Source organism: Pseudonaja textilis, chromosome 5, assembly GCF_049901715.1.
Source record: "Pseudonaja textilis isolate UNSWEBS1 chromosome 5, rPseTex1.2, whole genome shotgun sequence".
NCBI classification, from domain to species: Eukaryota; Metazoa; Chordata; class Lepidosauria; order Squamata; family Elapidae; genus Pseudonaja; species Pseudonaja textilis.
Window position 1 is genome coordinate 15,282,169 of NC_141994.1, and position 15,410 is coordinate 15,297,578.

The window sequence follows — 15,410 nt, forward strand, 5'->3', positions numbered from 1 at the left end:
ATAAAATCACCTCACAATTTGTGAGTACATCAATAATTATAAAAGAACCCAAATTAAATCAAAAGATAAAGATACAGCCAAGTCTGAGTGTAATATAGCCCTCTGTAAGGAAATCTCCAGATATACTGAAACATAATTGCCAATAATGGGTAATGAATTAATTAATTCTTAAGGAAAACAAAACATAGCTAAGCATAATGTATAGTTGGGGACCAACAAAAAAATAATAATAATAAAGGTGGTATTCAGCAGGTTCTAACCAGTTCTGGAGAACTGGTAGCGGAAATTTTGAATAGTCTGGAGAACCGCCTCTGACTGGCCCCGCCCCCATCTATTCTCTGCCTCCTGAGTCCCAGATGATTGACTGGGACTTCTTTTGCTGCCCTGCACAGGAGAACGGAGCAGGAAAGCAGGTTAGTGGAATGGGGAGGGAATGGGATTTTGCAGTAACCTTCCCCTGCCACGTCCACCAAGCCACTCCCACAGAACCAGTAGTAAAAAAATTTGAATCCCACCACAGGCGCAACCGCAATAAAATGTGCAAACATCTTAAATACTTACAGGGTCTCTCAGTTCATCATAGCCTGATGTACGAGGTATTTTCATAGGGATTTCATCTCCACATTCAGTATCTGAAGCACTGGGAGATTCTGCTAAGTCCGGGAACTCATCTCTCTTATGTCCTCTGAACCTTATTTTGTCCAGCCTCTTTAGCATGTTCAGCACTGCACCTTTCTGCTTTATCTTAACATGACGGTTGGAGTCCCTGAAGAACACAAATGGAAGAAGAAGAGGAAAGTATAAGATTATTATAAGGACATGTATTGGTTCTGTACCGCATCAATCCCACAATTCTTGGCAGTGCCCAAGAACACCCAAAGCAATCTTATGGTCTATAGTGATCTGAATAAAAACACTCAGAAAAATAACAATTAAAAATTATCAATTTCTCTTCCCATTTGAACTCAAAGAAGTTTCCAAAATCATTCTAAAAGCAAGAGAAGAAGAGGTCAAAAATATTTCAAGGGATATTATGTCACAATTGGAGACACAACTGATAAGGTTTGTTTTCTGCTCCATACAGTCCTCACTTTAAATGAGAACACTCTGAGAAAGACTTTTACTGAACAGTTAAAAAGATAGGAAGGTTTATTTTGGATTTGTGTGAGCAACCCAAAGTCATATATTTCAGATTGAAAACCATGTAAATTGAAATAACAAATAAAGTGGCCCTCACTTGTGATAGAAGAAATACTGTAATTATATTATACAGAATGTCCTTATTACTAAAAACCATCACACTGCAGAAACCATGTTTTTTTAAAAAATAATAATTTGAATTCACGTTTTATTTTACCAAATGACTTTCTACAGAAAGATAATACTTTTTGCCCACGAAAATTTCAGACTGCATTCAGATTCAGTCATATTTAAACCAGATATGCTAAATCTATGGGATACATTAAATCAGTTGCTTATACTGATTTCAATAAGTCATTACTAAATAAATCTCTATCAAATCCACGTTCCTTTCCCTCAGACACATAATGGAAATGACTGTTGGGTCAAAGTGTGTGTATTTTATCTAATTAAACATACATACCACCAATATAAAATTTTAGTTGACTTAATAGAATATGAATGCATGTCATTCATTAGAAAGATCTAGAAATTTATTGTTTCTAAGTGTACAGTATGAGCTAAGAAATTCTAGGTTTGGTTCTCATAAGTTTAGGAAAACGTATCCTTAGCCCAGCATAGTACAGAGATAAAAGTACTAATATTACTAATACCGGTATTATTTATAGAAGCAGTACTAATAAGCTAGCATCAGTATAAAATTAAGAAATGTACCAAAGAGGGCCAACAGAGGAAAACATAGCCCTGATATATTCATTTATTTTTTTTTCAGATTTGCGTGCAATAACTTTGATTGGCTTACATTCAGCATTCCAAGAAGATTAAAGCACAATAATTTAACAATTATCTACCTAACAAATGAAAAGAATCACAGTAATACACAGCCAGTCCTTCACACGGCAAATGAACATAAAACTTATCCAGAATCAAAAATGAAATCCTACTGGAATCCATAAGCTTCCATACTGACAACTGCCCATCTGGCTAGGATTGCTGTTAAACCTGTTTCTCCCCATTCCAACATTTACAAGTCACGGGAACAAAAGTTTATGTGCAATTTTTATTTGGAGAGATATATATCCAAGCACCATAAGCATATTGATGAAACCTCACACGGCCCATCAGATTACTTCCCCATTGGCTTCATGTGGTTATTAGGGGAGGGGAGAGAGTTGAGCCCTATGGCAGTCCACAAAAGAGAAGCCATGCACCCAACCACTCCTACCAGCTCCACTGCCATCATCCGTAACAATCTGCCCAGGAAGGACAACCAAGACAAAAGTGTCCTCCCTAGACAATCTTTGCAGATGATCCAGAAGCAACTTACAGGCTATAACATCAATGCCAGTAGCAGACTCCCAATATCACTGCACCTAGAACATAATGTTCTTTCTTGTCCCATGCTTATGACCTCAAACCAAGTATGACTTGAACTGGAAAAAAAAAATCGACAGCTGGGAACATGTACGAATTAGAAGAGGAAAATCCTCAGAAATCTTAAGAAATTGCTTAGAGCAAAAAAAAGCTCAAAAACTTAAAACAAGCCATGAAATATGCAGATCTGCATTCCTGGAAATAACATATTATTGTGTCACTGACTCTTTCCTCTTTTATGGCATTCTCCTATTCACATGACACAACCATAGATATATTCAATATCATTCATATACAGGAATATACATTTTCCCACAATCTTTTACAACTGCCTAACATTTAGTAATGCTAGCTATCCCTTTTCTTAATTGGTTGTCCTGCCAAACCAGCAACACACAGTCCCATCTGTCTCAAGTTCCTTGTAAGCAGTCTGAAAATTCACCATAAACTATTCTCTAACACTTCAATAGGTGGAGTAAAAATCCATGTGTTCCAACACCATGAGAAGACAAAGGGCACATCTTTCATTTTTATTTTACATCTAAGTCTTCTTGCATGAAGGTCAATTTTTGCCCAGTCCTCAGGTGTATTTTCCCCCAAAGTTCATACTGTGTGATACTACAACTAAAGGCACACAAGAACACATAACAGTAGACCTCATTATCAAAACGCTACCTTTCCATCATATGTCTCACTACCGCCCATTTGCTTGGCCCACAGAGAAGCAAAGCAACACCTACCTTTTAGCCCAACCCATGTCATAAAAAACCCAAAAGACTTTTAGAAAGATTGTGATTATGGTTTTATTTTATATTTATATATAAAAAAAAACTTCCAACTATAGTAACTTTGCCCATTTAAGAGTCATTTTCTCGTTCTTTTGATTTCCACATATATACTTTTAAGTCCATGCATCTTAGAAAGCAGCCATTTGTTCACTGAAACTCACACCCCAACATCTTGTAAACTATGATAAGATGTTTTGCTGAACCAACTAGCGTATCAAACTCTGGAATAAATCCACTCCTCTTAAACGGAAGCTTTTCTTTAGCTGCCAACATGTAAGAGGCCAGTATCTCCTTACGTAACACAAAAGTTTGAAGGAGAATTCTTTGAGGCGGAGAAACTTCAGAAACGTAATGTATATATATTGATATATTCAAGCTGTCTAAACCAGCTAGTTTAAAGTACGGTAATTATCATTACAAATCCATATAGGCTAAAAAAGAAGTAGCCCTTCCTGAATATCGTGGGGCTTGTTCTCTAACAAATGCACTTAGAATTACACTACTGTGCTTTACTTCAATAACCCTTCTGAATTAAAATTTGAGAAACATTTTGAAATTATTCTATAGGAAAAAAGTTTCTGAACTGCCTAACTTATTACACTTCATATATATTGCATACTTCATCCAGATCATTGTAAAAAGTTTTTTTCTTGTACCATTAATAATGTACCATCAAAATTAAGATGCACATATTAGTGAAATGAAATATGTTTATTATGTTCTTTTTTCAAACAGTTTTTTGAAGTCTCAGAAAATCTAAGTACGAGCTATAAATCCTGATTCCATTCTTTTTTGTCCCATTATCTACTATTGGTTACTAAGCTAATAGTTATAGAGTACCTTTTAAATCATTAAGATCATTATAAGTGCATTTGCTTCATCATGGGCTTTTTTTCTAGTGGTACATATTTTCTGAAATTGCCCCCCCCATCCCAAAAAGTAATTTGAGCACCCATGATTAAATTCTTTAAGTGCCTTTTGCTTAAAAATGTCAAAATGCTGCACTAAGAGTATTGGCAATTTCCTGGGAAATCTGGAAGTTTCTGTTCTTCCTAGAGTCCATAGTGATTCAGTTATTTTCAAGGGTGGCCAGGAAGTTATATGGGAGTAAATCTTCCACTACTGTAGTACTGGGGATGATTAGAAACACTCTGAAAGATTTACTTCCAAAAGAATGGACCAGCAAAGTCCAGAAAACATTCTAGAATATTCCATCATGGGGTATTCTTTGCATACTACTGATGACTAATCCAGGTCTTTCCTTTATGAATGTTTAACGAATGGAACTATATCTACGTGGAGGGAAACACGCAGTGTTTGGAAGGGACACTTTGGAAGGGACAGTCAAAATTTAGATTCTTAACAGATTTCAGCATTGGGTCCTATCTAACAAGCTGCAGTTTAGTGCTAAGAAAAGTAAGGTCTTAACACTTAGGCAAGAAAAACAAAATGTTCAGGTACAGGATAGGTAGTAACTGGCTCAACCTAGTAGTAACAGTAAAAGGAGTCTGAGTATCCTTTAAGTATGAGTCAGCAGTGGGCCAATGCAGTCCTAGGTTGCATCAACAGAGTGATAGCATCTAGGAACATCAAGGGAAGTGAGAGCCATTTTGGTCTAGTGGTTAAAGCACCAGGATAGAAAACAAGAGACCGTGACTTCAAGTCCTACTTTAGCCATGAAAACTTAGCTGGGTAACCTTAGGCTAGTCACTCTCGGTCAAACTCACCTCACAGGGTTGTTGTGATAGGGAAAACAGGAGGAGGAAGGCATGTTGCATATGTTCGCCACTTTGAGTTATTTGTAAAAATAAAAGATATAAATAAGTAAATAAAAATGACAGTACCACATTACACTGCACCAGTGAGGCCACCCTTGGAATATCACATCCAGTTCTGGTCACCATAATACAAAAAAGGTGTTGAGACCTTACAAAGAGCGCACAGAAGAACAACAGAGACGATAAGGGATTGGGACACTACGTTCAGAGGTGGGATTCAGAAATTTTGAGTAGTTCGGAGAATCGCCAAATACCCCCTCTGACTGGCCCCACCCCCATCTATTCTCTGCCTCCCGAGTCCCAGCTGATTGGCTGGGTCTTCTTTGGTTGCCCTGCACAGGAGAACGGAGCTGGAAAGCAGGTTAGTGGGGTGGGGAGGGAATGGGATTTTGCAGAAAACCTTGCCCCAGGAGCGGGGAGGGAATGGAGATTTTACAGTATCCTACCCCTGCCATGCCCACCAAGCCACACCATGCCCACCAAGCCATGCCCAGTAGTAAAAAAAAATTGAATCCCACCACTGACTACATTGTATGATGAACAGCTGTGGGAACTAAGTATGTTTAGCCTAATGAAGGTAAGGCTCAGGGAAGACCTGAGGGCTGTCACAAGGAAGAAGGAGGTCAAGAGGGGATCAACCTGAGTAGGAGAAGAAGGAAAGGATGGAAGCTCATCAGAGAGATGTAGAAATATTCCTAGAAATAGAAATAGGAGCAATTCCGTGACAGTGAGAACAATTAATCAATGGAACAGCTTGTCTCCTGGATTTCTGGTGCTCCATTGCTGAAGGCTTTCAAGAGATTAGACAATCATTTGTCTGGGATGGTATAAGTTTTTCTGCCTTGGGCAGGGGTCCCTTCCAGCCCCATAATTCTAAGATTTATTTATGTATTTCTCCCTCCTTTTGTTTTGAATAAATATAGGGTTTTATTAACCATCGTAATTTATTGCTATTATTGTATTAGCATTAAGTTTGAGATGTAATTCTTCTGATACTTTATTGAGCTTACTTGATTATTTTAAGGTAGCAGAGAGCACCAAGTTTGCTATCTCTCCAGGAAACACCCTCCAGCAGAGCTCCTTCATCATATTTTGGTATACGTTTGTAGTTCATACAAACGATTTTATTACGATTTAAATAAAAACTATTGTTCACAATTTCCCTTGAAATTAAACTGAAAAAATTGGAAAGGGAGGGAAGCTGGCTGCAGAAAGCCAAGACAGAATTCCGTAGTGGAAAAACTGCCATTTCTCCCCACATCTCTCTCCTCCATGAGAATCTCATCAAATTTTCATTTTCTTTTGGGAAAAATAATCAGAAGCCGTTTTGTTTCCAGCAGCCTTAATGATTATGAATGATAAAAATGCAAGGAATTTTTCAGCACAGCACCAGTTCAAAGGATCAGCAGTAAGTACTAAAGGCTTTACATAATATTTTACAAAATCCACAGATTATAATAAGATCTTGCTTAACAGCTGCAAGTAACAGGCTTGGGGAAACTGGCTTGTAAAACAAAAAAACAAAAGTAAAAAAAAACAAAAGTAAAAAAAAACATGCACATTTCATATTGAAAAACATAAAAGCCAACAGATGGGAAAATTTCTCCTATCTATTCATAGTTAGTATTGTTCACTTCCATGCAAGTTTCATTAGCCTCCGGGTTTTATTTCTGTTTTCAAAATCGGAAACCATATCCAGATTGCAAGATTACCAGTGCTCAGGAATTCTAAGCTTCTGATTACGTACTTCAGCTAGTTCATACAAAAAGTCTAAAGGCCACACAGCCAATTTATAAACACATTTTAGTAGGAGCTGTAAGGAAAACACTGCCACTAACAAGGAAGAGAACAGCTCCAGCTGGCACTATTAAACAAGGAGAGAGCTGGAGAAGAAGAAGAAAAACCTCTTGTAAGCAACAGGCCTATCTATTCAGCTAGCTCAAAACTGAACCACTCCCATCATTTCCAGAAGCTGAATCAATATTGCTGGGAATATCAATGGTCTTGATTAGGAAGGAGTGTGGGAAGCACCAGTTGCTTCAATCACTTGTAGGCGATCTTCAGTTTTCAGAACAAATGAGGTTTATTGGGGACTAAAACTCATCTCTTCTGGGCCTGTTTATTTTTTTACAGCTTCAAACATTTTTCTCCCAGCTAAGTCTTAAAAGTAGGCAAACATATAATCTTATTTATAATGCCCATCATTCCATTATCCATTTGAGCAATGGGAACTCAAAACCAGGAATGAGGTACGTTTTCATAGCCGTGGAACTATACTTAATTGTTTAATATTGTGGTTTTTATTAAAAATTACAATTACTAGACATAAAAACTAATACTGGTAATCTTTGAGTTACGAATATAATGGAGCCTGCCAATTACAGTCATAACCCGAGGATTCGTTGGAGAGAATCGCGTAAAATGAACGTGAAAAATTCCTTTCCGCCACGCATTCACTAACCGAATGCACAGGTTGTTAAGCAAATGAAGTATCTCAAGAGTGGGGGAGGTCATTGAGGGGGGCTAGTGATAGAACAGGACTCCCCTGACCCACAAAGGTAACTCATGCTCCCCACAATTGCTTCCCCCCCCCCCCCAGTCCTGCCGCGCTGGATGGCGAGGGCTTGTAGACTATTTTCAGGTTTGAAGTAAAATGTTAATGCACAGGTGTCAAACTTGCGGCGTCACATTGCTGTTACGTGACACAGAGCCGGGGTGGGTGTGGCCTGTGTATGACGCATCCGGCCCACAGACCACCAGTTTGACACCCCTGTGTTAATGTATCTCCCGCTTAAAATGGCAGAAAATCTTTTCAGAAATCATACCATTGTAGGAAGTTAGCACCCATCCCTCTCCTAGAAAATTGAAATATCCTAGGAAATATTAAAAAGGCAGAATATTTCTCCTAAAAAGAGTAGAAACTCAGAAGCAGAAACTCACCTCAAAAGCAGAAACTCACCCCCACCTTTGTTAATGGGTGAGCCATTAAGGCCTGGGCCAGAATACTTTACATAGCAAAGATCTCCAGGTAAATCTATAGCAATTGCTCAAAAGCCCTTTCAGTGCATCATCATCCAGCAAGGCTCAACCAAGCCTGGAACTCAGGACAGCCTACAGAGTTGCCCCTGCATGGCCTCATGGGGGTCTGACAACCCATCAGAATATAAGCTCCAATTCATATCCCAACAAAGGTTATAAAACCCAGGCACCCTCAGCACCTCAGCCCTTTTCTTGATCTCTTCCTTCACCTTGAAGCATGTGATCATCCTTCCTTTTCACTCTGGAGCTCCAGGCCATGTGGTCCTGTCCACCATTAAACCTTCCAAACAGCGTCCGTATTTCCAGTGTCTTTTTCCCCCACTTCGAACTGAACCCAGAAGGATATTTCTTCCAACACCATCAAATTCAGTGGTACCATCAGAACAGATTTAGAGGTGTGCCACTAAAAGAGGAAACTGGGGGGGGGGGGGGAGAAGGCTCCTCCTGCTTTAAAAGGGCAGCTCTGAAAGTAAAAACAGGCCAGCCGCCATTTTCCATACTTTAAACTGGAAGAGGCTCCCATGACTTGACAGCCAAGATGACAGGCGTTATAGATAAATCACCTTCCGTCTCACACCCTCTCAAGCTAGGCTTTTCATATGCACAAAGAAGCTATGTGAAAAAAGGGACAGGAAAAAAAAAATCAATTCTGAGCAAACAGAGAAGGTGGAACATGCTACCCTTTTTAAAGAGAGACTTTTCTTATGACATTAATGTTGATGAAATAAATTAGTAAAATTAATACAGGTCTTGGCATGCCTTTATCCTTCAGTACAAGACACATTGATTAACTAACCTCCCTGTAATTTAATTTTCAATCACCAACAATATTAATATACTCAAGACTCACTAAAGGTTGGTTTATTAAAATAAGAAATCTATTAATGCTTCTTTTGTTCCCAATGAGCTTGCTATGACTTTTAAAATATGTATTTGCTGCAATAATAAAGGCCCAGTTTCTTTCATTATAACACTGATTTTCATTGAACTTATTTATATTTCAATCCTTCACTGAGCTAAAAGAAGTGCAAAAGCTGATCTTCGGGAAAGCAAGGAGGGTAATGCCCCTTTGTAAAATTGTTTGACTATCGTATATTGCACTGCTTCTTTCTGGGTGTGTGTGGTCTTTGCTTTTATTTTATTTTTAATTTTATTTATCTTGTGTTTTCAAAGTTTCAACGTCTTAAGGGCCCAGGGTCGTGTGAAGACAAATAGCCCTTAATTGTAACTAACCAAACTAAGTCATTAAGCAAGTGAATGAGTGAGGAGACGATACGGTGGCTCAGTGGCTAAGACGCTGAGCTTGTCGATCAGAAAGGTCGGCAGTTTGGCAGCTTGAACCCCTAGCGCAGCATAACGGAGTGAGCTCCCGTGACTTGTCCCAGCTTCTGCCAACCCTAGCAGTTTGAAAGCATGTAAAAAATGCAAGTACAAAAATAGGGACCACTTTGGTGGGAAGGTAACAGCGTTCCTTGCACCTTCAGCGTTTAGTCATGCCAGCCACATGACCACGGAGATGTCTTCTGACAGTGCTAGCTCTTCAGCTTTGTAACAGAGATGAACACCGCCCCCTAGAGCCGGAAACGACTAGCACGTATGTGCGAGGGGAACTTTTACCTTTATCCCAATTAAGGGGTCAAATATGTTGAAAGAGAAGAGTTGGTTAAAAAGATAAGATCATGAAAAGGCTTTCCAAAATAAAAAAGCTATTCCACCAAGAGAAGATGTAGATGATGCTAATTTTATGGAATTAAGGGAAAGTTTCTTAAAAATGAATGGATTCCTGACATGACATGACCAGGTCATAGACCAGATAATCTACCAATACAAAGGGCTGGAACCTGCTTACCTTTCCTAAGCATCACATGTAATAGGAGGTAAAGTTCCTTCTGGAAAAGTCCTAAGAAAAAGGATTGCAGACCCAAAAAGCTTCTTCTGGCTAGCTTCCTCTTCTCTTCTTTATCGATCATAGGGACTAGCATAGATTTCTCTATTTCATTTGTCACCTCATCACTCCTCTACACAGTTGGACATCCTGTACAGGTAGTCCTCGACTTGTGACCACAGTTGAGTCCAAAATTTCTGTTGTTAAGTGAGACATTTAAGTGAGTTTTGTCCCATTTTACGACCTTTCTTGACTCAGTTCTTAAGCAAATCACTTCAGCTGATTAAGTTAGCAACCCGGTTGTTCAGCGAATTTGCCTTCCCCATTGACTTTACTTCTCAGAGCTTGTCGATCAGAAAGGTCGGCAGTTTGGCAGTTCGAATCCCTAGTGCCGCATAACGGAGTGAGCTCCTGTTACTTGTCCCAGCTTCTGCCAACTCTAGCACCTCATCATATGACCACAGGACACTGCAACAGTCATAAATATGAACCAATTGCCAAGCATCTGAGTTTTGATCACATGAACATGGGGGATGCTGCAAAGGTCGTAACGGTGAAAAAAGGTTGTAAGTCACTTTTTCTGCACCATTGTAACTTTGAACGGTCGCTAAATGAACTGTTATAAGTCAAGGACTCTCCTGTATAGGCAATAGTTTCAAATCTGATTAGCTAGACTGCGTGCGACTGAGTTACACTGAGTCAAAACATAACCAAAAATGGAGAATAGCAGCTACTCTGCAAAAGGGTAGCATAAGTTGCACTGGAGGATAAGAAAACTATGTAAGGAATGCAAGACTTCTCTTCTGTCCCATGGGGACCCCTGATTAAGAAGGCATGAGATTTTTGGCACTCACACATATGGCGATACTAACACCACCCATTATAATAACACAAAATTCTAGGGAAAGATGAGGAAAGAAAAAGGAGGAAAGTCAAACCTAGACAACTAAGCAGTCTGACATGCACACAGAATCTTACCTAAAACCTACTAGGAGAAGTAGTCCTTGACTTACAACCACAATTGTGCACACATTTCTGTTGCTTAGCGAGACAGTTGTTAAATAAATGTTTGCCCGATTTTATGACCTGCCTTGCCACAGTTGTTGAGTGAACCATGATGGTGGTTAGGTTAATAACATGGTTGTTAAGTGAATCCGGTTTCCCCATTGACTTTGCTTGTCAGAGAGTTGCAAAACGGGATCACATGACCTTTTGGGACAGTGCAACGGTCGTAAATATGAGTCAGTTGCCAAGCCACTGCATTTTGATCACGTGACCACGGGGATGTTCAGAGGTGGTATTCAGCCAGTTCTGACAGGTTCTGGAGAACCGGGAGTGGAAAGTTTGAGTAGTTCAGAGAACTGGCAAATACCTCCTCTGACTGGCCCTGCCCCCATCTCTTCCCTGCCTCCCCAGTCCCAGCTGATTGGCTGGGTCTTCTTTGGTTGCCCTGCACAGGAGAACGGAGCTGGAAAGCAGGTTAGTGGGGTGGGGAGGGAATGGGATTTTGCAGTAACCTTCCCCCAGGAGTGGGGAGGGATTTTGCAGTATCCTTCTCCTACCATGCCCACCAAGCCATACACACTTAGCCACGCCCACAGAACCGGTAGTTCAAAAATTTGAATACCACCACTGGGGAATGTTGCAATGGTTGTAAGTGTGAAAAGCAGTCATAAGTCTTTTTTTTCAGTAACTCTGAACGATCATTAAATGAACTGTTGTAAATTAAGGACTACCTATAGTACTAGGGCAAGGGACTATGAAGAAAATGGATGATATCTAGCTGCCAGCAGCCAGAAGACACACCAAAAAACAATGAAAACAAACACAGCATCTAAACAAAAATGGCGGCCTGAAGGGAGTCAGCCAGCATAAAGATATTGAGAGGATGATAAAAGAACCAACTAATATTTAATTTTTTATGTCAGTGAAAAGAATGTTTACTTAACCATATCATAGACTATTGGTGCTCATTAAGCTCTAGAACAGAGGTAGTGTTTTCTCATATTCATCACACAGAACAAACTCCCCATGAAGGTTGGGAAAAGGTTTTTGCCATAAACTACACATTTATCAGTTTTTTAAGGATTTTACTCCAGTAAAATCTAGATTTTCTCCTTCAGTCCTAACAATAGCGTCTTAAACAGTATACTGCATAAACTATTTGTATCCATATGATCATTATGTTTGTTATGCATATTTAATTATTTATTGTATCAATTAACTGGAACCAAAATTAAACTAAAACTAAATTAAATAGTCAATGTAACTATAAATTTTATTTTTAACAAAGGAAAAGAAGGGGAAAGGAAAATGGGAAGGGAGACTGAACATTTATCTCTGGTGCAAAATAATTGCAAAAAACATTGAAGTCCATCAATGACTTCACCACTAACAGTAATATACTATTACATCTTGTTCTGTTCCATTTTAATGTTTTAATTTTTTAATTCTGGTCTTTGACCATAAGAAATGATTGATTGAAACATCAACTAAATCAGGGGTGTCCAACCTTGGCAACTTTAAGACTTGTGGACTTCAAGGTTGGACAACCCTGAACTAAATGCTAAAAAATCCCTTTTCTTGTCCGTATTTTAACTTAAATTGCTTTGTTATTTCTTTCAAAAAAAAAAAGATAAAGAAATTGCTACGTATTGAATGGTTTCTTTGTTTGAAAAGATTCTTGAAGAACTTGGGGAAATTTTCTACCAATGTTTTACAATAAATCCAGTATCAGTCCATAGTCCATATATCCTAATGCATGTGAATTGATTCAACAATTAAGAAACGGATTCTTTGTTAGTGTGGGCTGTTGGACTCACTGAAAAACTGGAGCATACATTTCATTACTTTGATGGCATTATGCATGTGACAAATTGTATTGTAAAATAACTAACACAACCAAGTTAGAAATAAACTTACAATGAAGAATAAATTTCATTTGGTCACCTCTTACTAGCTGTATCGATATTTTCCATAATAGATTAGCCTTGTTTGTAAAACTATTATCTTGGATCAATATACTAAATATGGAGGACTGCAACATTTACGTTCCTCAAGCTCATATAGATATTTACAATTGTTACATGTTTTTCTAACTTAGGCTGTGTAAAGAAATGAACATTCCTCTTTCTAAAATTAAGAAAACCTGGCCTTATAAAAACAACAGAATGAAGGTTAACTGTGGCATACTAGGAGATCTGCAAAAAAAAAAAGCCTATTTGAGCCTCTATGATCATGTTTCTATTTCTGCTTTTTTTTAATGCAAAGGAATAACAATAATTAAAAAAAGAAAATCTTTCTGGAGCAGCTTCTGCAGTATTTGTCAGCACAAAGAGAAAAACAGAAACCGTGGCATTTCAATTTTTTTAAAAAATTATCTTATGTCTTCCCACCAGCTACCTACACAGAGTCTATTTTGGTTTTCATATACACATTATTAGTAAACATCCCAATTATATAAACGATTTATAGGAAGCCACACAAGTATTTAGGCTCAGCATCATTAGTCTACAAGACTGAGTCTGTCCATGCAACAAATTCAAGTTCTTTGCTGAGACAAGACTATTTGCTCTTGCTTAAGATAATAAATAGTTCCCTTTCTTGTTATTGGAAACATACTATTGTGTAATAATATGATCCCTCTCTGAAATCTTCCAAAAATAAATATTTACATGAGCTTACACAAAACTCCTCATTTCAGAAAGTCACGAATATCTTCTTCCCATTGAAAAATCAGAATCACCATACTTTAGGGATAGATTTCTTTTTTCCCCAGCTTTTTCCCCCCAAGTGCACAATCTACTTCAGGGGTGTCAAACTCGATTTCATTGAGGGCCGCATAAGAGTTGTGTTTGACCTCAGGGGGGCATGGCCAGTGGTCATGGCCAACTCAACGTCACTCGTATTGGGGGCGCCTGTGGCGGCCTGAGCACTTTGCCAGCAAAAACCGGCTCCCAAGCTCCGTTTTCGGCTATGACAGTTTCCTGCAACTCTCTGCCAGTGAAATGGAGCTCAGAAGGGCTGCATGTTCTGTTTTCACTGGCAGAGGCACCACGGGGCGGTCCTTCAATGTTTCCAGCAGCCCTGGGGGCCAGATCTAAGTACCCCGCAGGCCGGATCCATCCCCTGGGCCTTAAGTTTAATAACCTTGGTCTACTTTTTTTAAAATCAGTTGAATGTTGATTCATTGGTTGTGAAAAGAATTGACCAACCAACTTGTTGCCTGAGCCTGATGTTATGGGTTGAGAGAGAGGAACTGGCCCAAAGTCACGCAGCCAGTTTTCATGCCTAAAGTGGGACTAGAACCCACAAACACTTAGTTTCTGCACCAACACCTTAATAATTAAACCAAACTGGTTCTCTCCTTTAGGCACTGATTAACCTTAATCACTCTCCTGTCATTATCCTTAAATTGTTCCCCTCCCCAATTTCAAAACATGAGACAAATCCTTACATATGCAACAATTTAATTCAGTTATATTCAGCACTAAAATAAACGTTTCGGCTTTTTAAGATGTTTTTTTTTTTCTGAGCTCACATGTGTATGCTGAATTCTTAAGAATTCATAATCCATGAATTAGGATGAATTCTATTTGTCCTCCCCCCCACCCCACCCCAAGATAACAGCTAGGCCTGTAGAAGTCTATGCTTTATCAGAATTAGAAGGGCACTATCACTAGTTGGCTCTTGGATTTCAGCAGTCATTCCCACAGCTATTATGCTCCCTGAGTCAAGCCAAGAAAAATCATTCACCTTTTACAGATAACAGCACGCTCTGCTATGTTAATCATAGGAAGCACAGAGTTATACTGGAGTCACTGAATCACATGCCAGAATCTCACTTTGCCACTGCTGGGCAAGCCAAATGAATACCAACACTTAGAAATACCTAGATAAGTCACTGGGCATATGATTTAGACAAGACACAAGGAATGCCGGGCTCATTTTAAAAAGCATTTGCAAAAGCATTACATATTAAATACCATAAGTCCACAAAGAAATGTATCTGAAAAATTGGCACATGCCTGGTGGCCTTAGAATATGCTGCACTATCATTCTCACCATCTCCAATGTGGCCAGATGTCTAATATATCTAGAGAAGTGATGTAGAACCTTTTCGACACCAAGTGCCCAAACTGGAAAATGTGGGTGCATATGCCTAAGCATGAGTGTGTGTGCGCGTGCCGGAGCAACGGAAAGCGAAGACCAGCTGGCCAGTGTGCATGTGTGCAGTGCACCAGCTGGTCTTCGTGCACATGGGAGCGTGCGCACACCAGAAACTGAAGAGCAGCTGGCGCTCTAGCATGCACAAAGACCAGCTGGCCAGCATGCGCATCGGCCAGCTGGTCTTCGGGTTTCTGGTGCTCTGGCGCGTGTGAAGACTAGCATGCCAGAAACCAAAAG

The 15,410-nt window shown here is 39.2% G+C and overlaps 1 protein-coding gene across 1 annotated transcript in view; it reads right to left on the reverse strand.

Annotated features, from left to right (window-relative positions):
* Nucleotides 1-15,410, reverse strand: part of GRAMD4 (GRAM domain containing 4) — a 92,330-nt gene that overhangs the window by 58,294 nt on the left and 18,626 nt on the right. Inside the window, exon 2 of the mRNA XM_026702959.2 lies at nt 562-766. Within this exon, the coding sequence (XP_026558744.1) occupies nt 562-766 (205 nt within the window). The remainder of the gene's footprint in view (nt 1-561; nt 767-15,410) is intronic.